Source organism: Chelonia mydas, chromosome 2 (genome assembly GCF_015237465.2).
Source record: "Chelonia mydas isolate rCheMyd1 chromosome 2, rCheMyd1.pri.v2, whole genome shotgun sequence".
Taxonomy (NCBI): Eukaryota; Metazoa; Chordata; order Testudines; family Cheloniidae; genus Chelonia; species Chelonia mydas.
This window is the reverse complement of record NC_057850.1, coordinates 66,276,134-66,284,052: the sequence shown is the minus strand read 5'-3', so window position 1 is coordinate 66,284,052 and position 7,919 is coordinate 66,276,134. Positions and strand designations below refer to the sequence as shown.

General features: G+C 37.8%; 1 protein-coding gene across 7 annotated transcripts in view; it reads right to left on the bottom strand.

The window, feature by feature from the left end:
• Positions 1 to 1,689: 1,689 nt before the first annotated feature.
• PLAG1 (PLAG1 zinc finger) overlaps positions 1,690 to 7,919 on the bottom strand; it is a 57,994-nt gene continuing 51,764 nt past the window's right edge. For all 7 annotated transcript variants that reach the window (XM_037892589.2, XM_037892591.2, XM_037892593.2 and 4 more), the window contains one exon: positions 1,690 to 7,861. In XM_037892589.2, coding sequence (XP_037748517.1) covers positions 6,598 to 7,861 — 1,264 coding nt within the window. In that variant the 3' untranslated portion in view covers positions 1,690 to 6,597. The remainder of the gene's footprint in view (positions 7,862 to 7,919) is intronic.

The window sequence follows — 7,919 nt, the reverse complement described above, 5'->3', positions numbered from 1 at the left end:
GCTCATGCTCTGCAGGAACTGAGATGGTGGCTGAATCTAGTGCCCATTGGGTACAACACAGCAAGTTAGTATTTACTCCTGCACTCCCCATGCTAAAATGAGGACATGCTGAAAGGCAGGTGACAAACAATACCCTCCCCAGCTGAGAGGTCTTTAGCAATAGGGCCAGGCTCACAGGAGGTATAAAAGGGCTCCAGCACCTGGTTACTCTAAACAATAGTCCCAGGAGGAAGTAGAACCCTCTGTACCTGTCCCCTACCTTTGGAGAAGGCAGCTGGAGCTCCCATCCACAGGAGGAGAAGGGACCATGCCATGGGGCCTTTAGAAAATATTTTTCTATCATCCATTTTACAGTCAACTGGCTGTGCCCCACCTGTCCAACCATTTATAGAACTTTCTCTATTTCTCCAGCACTGTCAGGCTGGAAAGGAGGACATGCTAGGCCAGCAGGTGTAGAGAATACTGGCTGAGGCCCCTGGACAAAGGATTTTTTTTTCTTTTAAAACGGGGGAAGGGTGCTTTAGGGGGAAATGTTAAAAAAAAAATGTAGCTAATGTGACACTTTGTTTCTGTGTTGCCTGTTTAATTCAGACTGTAAGCTTTTCAGAGTAGGGAACATATCTCTCCATGTATATAGAGCCAGGCTCAGATTCTCATGAGTGTCTTTTGGCACTACTGCAATATAAAGCAAATGAGGAGCACATGGTAGAGAAGTGATTTTTTTATTGGCACTAGCCAGTGCAGGGGAGAGAGAGAAATTTGAGACAATAAGGTAAAAATCTCTCTCACAGTAGGTGAAACATCTATGTCCATAGTTCGCAGGAGCAGAATCTCTTTTCAATTCCTTTCTGCCTTTTCTTCTTTTCCCCCCTTAATATGGGAAGAGAAAGCAAAAGCAGGAAATGTAATCAGTGGTGAGGGTTAAGCTCTATACTCCCAGAGACACAAACCCAAATACACTGTTGAGAATGGATGGAATATGAATGTAAACCTACTGTCAGGCGGCTGCTAGTCTCTTAGCTTCCTAGTAGGTCGTCATAAGTTAGTGGAAGTATCTACTTGGAATGGGAGCAAGGGGCGACAAACTATACACAGCACGGCAGGAACAGGGTTTTGACTAGATTCATAGTACTACCATCTGCATGCTGAGGCACTGACTGTAGTGACTCATGCATATGTAGTGTTTTGGCCTCACAGAGCTTCCCAGGATGGTTTTTCATGGAAATGTCCCAACAGTCTTGTTTAAAGCATAATTTCCAGTCATTACAAACAGCAAGTGTAAAGTCAACACGAATTGCCCATATTTCTGTCTGAAGTGATCACGCAACACATCACAATCTCCTGTGCGCTAATAAGTCTCAAACTCACCTGCCGGTTTCTCATGGCGGGCTTCAAACACGTAACGCGGCAGCTTCCTCAATTTTCAATGTAGAGATGCCACTAATATACTACAGTGAAAGTAGGATCTTCCAATTGGTCACGTGGTTAAATCATGGACTGCAGATGCCTATGTTTTGTTTTATGAGCCTCTGAATAACTGCCATCCTCCCAGTTTTAAATCACGCAAGTTGTTAAATCTTTGCAGAATGAAAATAAATGTGTCTAATGTGTCAGTTGTAATTTATGATCATTTTCTAAAACCCCACACACGCAACCACGTTTGTCTATTAAAATGCCAGCCATACGTTATACATTAACTAAAACCATTCTGTAACTTTATTGATATATTTTGTGGAGTTCACATATTTTTGTACAGCAAACATAACACTGTAGCTGCAGCACTATTGTTTGATAGCAGCAAGGTATATTTTATAATCTGGGTATGTGGACAATAAATAGTCTGTTTCTTTGGATGTGAATGTTTAAAATGAAGTTCTGCTGCAGCTTCATACTGGGATTGCTATTTTACAGAGCTTATACACAAAAATATATATGCCATCTTTTTGTCTATATTTTATACAAATACAACAGTAGTTTGTGAATACATTTTAAAGTACATATACATGATAAGCAACTCAATTTCCCATATCACAGGATAGCAATTTTAAATGCAAGAAACATATACAAATTCAGTCTGGAATGCAGGGGTGGGTGTTTTTTTTGTTTGTTTTTTTTTCCTTTCTATTTTTGACTCAATCCTTATCATTAAAACATTTTAACGTACAAGTCCAAACATTTTTTTCCCCACTAGCCAAAAATATAATTTCAGCAATCCAAGTCAGGTTCAGGTGCGTCATCCAGTCCCCAATATAGTTTTTGTCTAAATTCAAAGGGCTCTTAGCAACATACAGTATGTTCTTCACTCCACACCATAGAAAAAGCCCACATTTCATTTTAACTAACTGTCATCCTCTAGTTTTGTGAACAAAAGTCAGGCTTGTTTGGGTATACATTTGCATGTCCAAGATTTTCCTTTTGCAAGTGCATATGAATACATTGTGGTGGTGTACAAAGTTCATTAATGACAAATTAAGTCACAGTATAAAAATATATCGTATACCTACAGGTCTAGTATAGTCCTTTTTTCTAAGGGTAAAAATACATCTGAATGAGACAGAAAGGTTTGTAGCACCATGAGAGGAGTTGTATCCCAAGTTACATTAGCAGCATGATCCAATATAACAATATTGCAGGAGTGTTTCTGAGAAGATAAACATTCATTCTGGTTCAACTGTACCACTGAAGCTTATACTGAAAAGTGTTTACATATGATTAGCAATAGTTCTGTGTCACTTCCAGGGCTAGATAACTGTTATCAAAAGACACTGCCTTCCAACAAAATAAGACACCCTTATTGTATAAGGGCGTTGGGACTTTCCAGATACACTTTTGAACTATAATGGCATTACTTCATTTTGACTCCCCAGGTAATGTTAAATAGGTGGTGGTTTTCATTGTACACTGGGAGGATTGCAGGATGGGTAGCTGAGTGTCTACATAGTTTATAGCAAAAGTACATTTCATAGGCCTTCTAGAGACTGACAAGTATGTAGAATGAGCTGCTAAACCAGTGTATGAGACAAACAGACATAACTAAGGGTGCAGTCCTGCTTCCCTTTAATTTAATGGGGTAAGATCGGGCCCCATGTTGACTTCAGACAGCAGCATAGCTAACATAGGGTATTTTAAAATTCTATGACCGTTTACCATCCAAAACTCCAGAGTGCACAGTTTATAATTGGTGAGGAACGCATGACTTTTGTATTGGTGTTAAAAATGGCAGTAGAAGACAGTGTAGTTTGAAACATGTAAACCTAGTAAAAAACCATTGTAAAAGCCTTAAGAAAGACACACTGGTTTTGTGCAATATAGCAAATTGATAAGAAAACACTGTAAAAATGTACCTGTTTAAAATTACGTCTACCATTTTGTACACAAAGCATTATACCAAAGTCCTACATATATGTAATCTAATGGCACTTGAAACAAGTTATAATAAAAGTTTTTATAATAAAAAGCATAACCTGTAAGAAATTTTCTTAAAAGGTTTAGGTTTTCTTTTTGAAAGTGCTATATCTTGTAATATGTGTAACATAGAGGTTGAACAAGCTTTATTTTAAAAAATATTGGCCTATAATACATGTATAGCTCACTAGGCAAATGATCCTGAAAATATGTACTCTTAACATTCATTATTAGCTTAATAAGCAATCAGCTCTGGCTCATGTTTCAGTCAGTATATGGTTTTTAAAAACCGCTACTGTGAAATTAACAATAAATCACTCTATTCCACAATTTACTACTAAATAAAGCACAAGCAACAAGTACACAAAAATATATATATTTAAAAAACATACTAGAAGTTTAAAAGTTGCACAAAGAGTGGTGCATGATCAGCCAGCCTCCCTCCCCCCTCCCCCCCCTGAAAAAATAAAAATCAACTCGGTAACAAGAAAGTAGGGTTTAAAAACTGACATTTTAATAGTGGCCAATAATAATTCTGCCTAAATATACTCTAAAGCACTAATGTGTTAATATTGCTAACAGTGTCAATCTGCTTCCACATATTCATACATCCTAGTTCAGTAGCAAACATACATCATGTAGCCACCAACTGAAGCCCTGACTGAATGAGGTTCAATATCTTGTCTGAGGTCCCTATTTCTGAAGTGAAACGTCAATCCCTTTTTACAAAGCTAAGGCACTACCATTAGTAGTAAAGATTCTGGTTATATACTAAGAAAATGGATGCTGGCAAAAAAAATTTCAACCAAGTCTAATCAGAACTAAAACTGATAAACAAATGGCACTTTTTCTAAATGCTAGATACACACCACTTCCATCCCCTTAAGCAATGGGATAGGTCTGTCAGAATGTTCTGTGTTGGCAGTTAAGATTAAACTAATTTGCAACACTAACAAGTGGCCTTCCCTGCTGCCAGACTAACAATTCACTGTAGTTCTGAAATTGGTGATATGCATATTCATTTTCCAACAGCTGCATATATTGACAAACACAACCTAATGGAATTGCCTGTCTCCACTTGCCTTTTCTGGGTGACAAATGTGGCTTACGAAGGATAGGATTCTGTGCACCCAAAACTTTTCAGAAGTTGAAGATGCTCAGTTCCACGTACAATATGGCCCATTAAGGAAATGGAATCCATTTATCTTCCGCTCAAACTGGTTAAACAAGATCCAGAATAAAGTAACTTCTTTCCATTTGCTTTTTATCTTATGCTTGCTGGTTTAAACTAGTATTAAAGTGTTTCTGTTCTGTTTATTTTGTGCTCTTTTCACACAATGTTTTTCCTTCCTTAAAATGCTTGGGGTGGAGGGAGGGGGAAGCAATACTGAACACATCATTCAACTAAAGATGTAGGTAAGCAATCTGTTTCATAGAAACTAAAGGAAGCAGTCATGAAGCAGAGCTAAAGTCCACTTTGAGATCATATGCTCCTAAACCCAGAATTTGAAAAGGTATTATCCTTATTAATACATCCTTATTTTAATGCCTTTGGAACACAAACACATTTATAAAAACATTATCTTTCAGTAATAAAATTTAAATACATATAAGTATAAAATAGTAAAACTACACCTGCATATTGCTCCTAGAGGGAAAAAAAGGAGGAGCTAATGATAAAATATTGGGAGCAAAAGCTCCTTCAATGGGAGCAACTTCTGTTTCTGTGAAGTACATTTATTTTAACCACTTAAAACCTTGTACGCGTCCTCACTACTGACTGAGTGATATGACTGTATTTCATTTTTATTTTTTAATTCCTTATCCAAAAAATGACAAGGAAAATGAATATTAGTATTGAGTTAAAGCAAATCTAGCTTGCTTTTACACATCACATCTCTTTTGGTTATTAGGGGTAGGAGACGTGAGTATATCAGATTAGGTAAAAGTGGTGTAAGCAATATGCTTTTACTTCACTCCTAAGAGTCCTGTCTTTAAACCTTGGCAATGGGAAAAAAGTCCCTAGCCAAGTACCCAGGTGTAGTAAGTGTGATTAACATTTAACTTGTTGCTTAGGAGGACATAACACATCACGTCACACAACTGAAAAGACCCACTCCGCTTAAAAAAAAAAAATTAAAATGGATATCTGCAAATTTACATTCACACTCTGACTGCAGGCTCACATTGAATGGACACTAGGTATAAAACTTCAGGCTGGACTTGACCCACACTTTGGCTGTGGCAGCTGGGAAAGACTGATGCCTACAGACGTGAATATACAATCTGAAGACTCCTATGCAGTGCTCCTTCTATGCTACTAAAAAGAAAGACAGCAAGTTAAGAATTAAATCAAAAATTGTGACAAAATATTCCGCACTACTAAATTACAACACTTTTATATTTCAGGGTCAGCCATTAATTTTGCCTCTTTTCCCTTCACCAGAGTCACAAAAGCACAAAACAGTTCCAATTTTAACTTGACACATTAGCCAATTAAACAAGAATAAATGTTTTTTTAATTTTGTCGCATTACGATGAGTATTTAAGTTAAATTGCTTCTTATCCAATCTTGATACAGGCAGCAACAAGTTAAGCCAGAAAACAGCAAGTTTTTAATACCTTTCATAATGACTAAGTCAAAATGAAATGTATGTACACATTTCCAACAAGGACGTTTGAATTCTATACTAATTTAAAAAAAAAACTGATTTCAGATTATGGACCACATAAGATACCACCATTTAGTTCATTTGAAGATCTTCAGGAAGCTGTGTGTAAAATTAAAAACTAGGATTCTATTACAAAATGCACAAAATGTAAAACGGTCGAGCTACCATTTACTTGACAAAACAGAATGACTGAAAAGTTTCAGAAAAGTTATAAACAAGGGGTGTGTGTCAAAGTTTAGCAGGAATTGCTTTCTATTGATTTTTTTTTTTTTGTCAGTGTGTCAATTGGCAGTGAAAAGTCAAACAAATCAATGAGACTTTTTAAAAACCAAAGTAAACACAGTTGAGAATAAAACACTTTCAAAACATGTAAAAGTTAATTTAAATTTCTTACTGGCTTCATGAGATTGGTACTGTACAAAAGCAGAGAATTTGTAATGTCTTATAGTAGGCACTAAATTAAAAATGATTACCTAAGGCATTTCTACAAATAGACAGTAATAAGCCAGCTTTGTACATCCTACTGGAAAGCTTGATGAAAACGTGGTAGGGTGGTGGTTGTGCTTAGACTGCTTGCGAAAGCTGCTGACAGCGAGTGCAGGGACCCAAGACCTATACTATTGCTAGGATCGTGAGGATCCTGTGTTTGTGGTGGAAGTTGAGCCATTGAAGAATGCGCCTCCTCCTGTGTATAACTCATTCCAAGATTTCCCACTGAAACAGAAGGGTTATAGGGAGGGCCATTTACTGGTATGAAGCCGAACAACTGAGAAAAGTCCAACGGTTGGGGATTTAGAGGTTCACTAATGGAAACAGAGCTTTTGGAAAGGGAAACCTCCCCAGATCCATCATCTAGTGGCCCTACTTGAGGATCCAACCCTAATTTAGATGAAGATGCTTGAGAATCCTGGGATGAAGACGGTATACCACTTTGCAACTCCATTAAGTAACTTTCAATTTCCCCTTTCAATGGCTGTTCTTTTTCAGGCATAGAAATTGCATATGAGGTAGAACTGAGTGGATATTTCAAAGATAGCTGGTGAGACGGGTGAACAGACTCCATATCTATTGGACAAGGCATTCCCAAGGGTAATGATGTGGTGACCATTTGGTGTGCAGATGCAGAACTCTGCATGGACTGAATTTGAGTATTGTAGAGATTCAATTGCAAAGTGTTTGTAAATGGCTTTGATGTCAGCTCACTGGAAGGTAAAGACATCACTGGAAGCAGCTCATCCTTTATAGGCACAGAAACATTGCAGGTAAAGGGATCTAGAAGGTCCATTGGCTCTTGTTTGACCTTCAAAAGTTCTTGGTTGTGACTTTTCTTCATATGGCGTGTTAGGTGATCTTTCCGCCCGAATCTCTGTGCACAATACTGACAGAGGAAGTCCTTTCTTCCAGTGTGCACTACCATGTGTCTACGGACATCCTTTCGGGTGTAGAACCGACGATCACAGTGTTCACACTGGTGCCTTTTCTCCTTTACTCCACCCGATGACTTGCCTGCATGAGTTTTTAGGTGCTCCAGCAGCACTCCCGTGCTTTCAAATGTCTGCAAACATACCTTACAGGTGAGGTCACCACTTGTTGCAGCATGCAAAGCCAGATGACGCTTAAACCCAAGCTTGGTATTGTAGTTCTTTCCACATTCTTCACACTTAAAGGCCTCTTTGTTGGGATTGTGTGTATGTAGGTGATTCTTTAGGTGATCTTTTCGGTGAAACATTTTCTCACAATAATTACACTTGTGGGTTTTCTCAGGAGAATGAGTAGCCATATGCCTTTAAACACAGATATATTCTGTAAGTAATTATTTTGATCAAAAAGTACAAGTGTTCA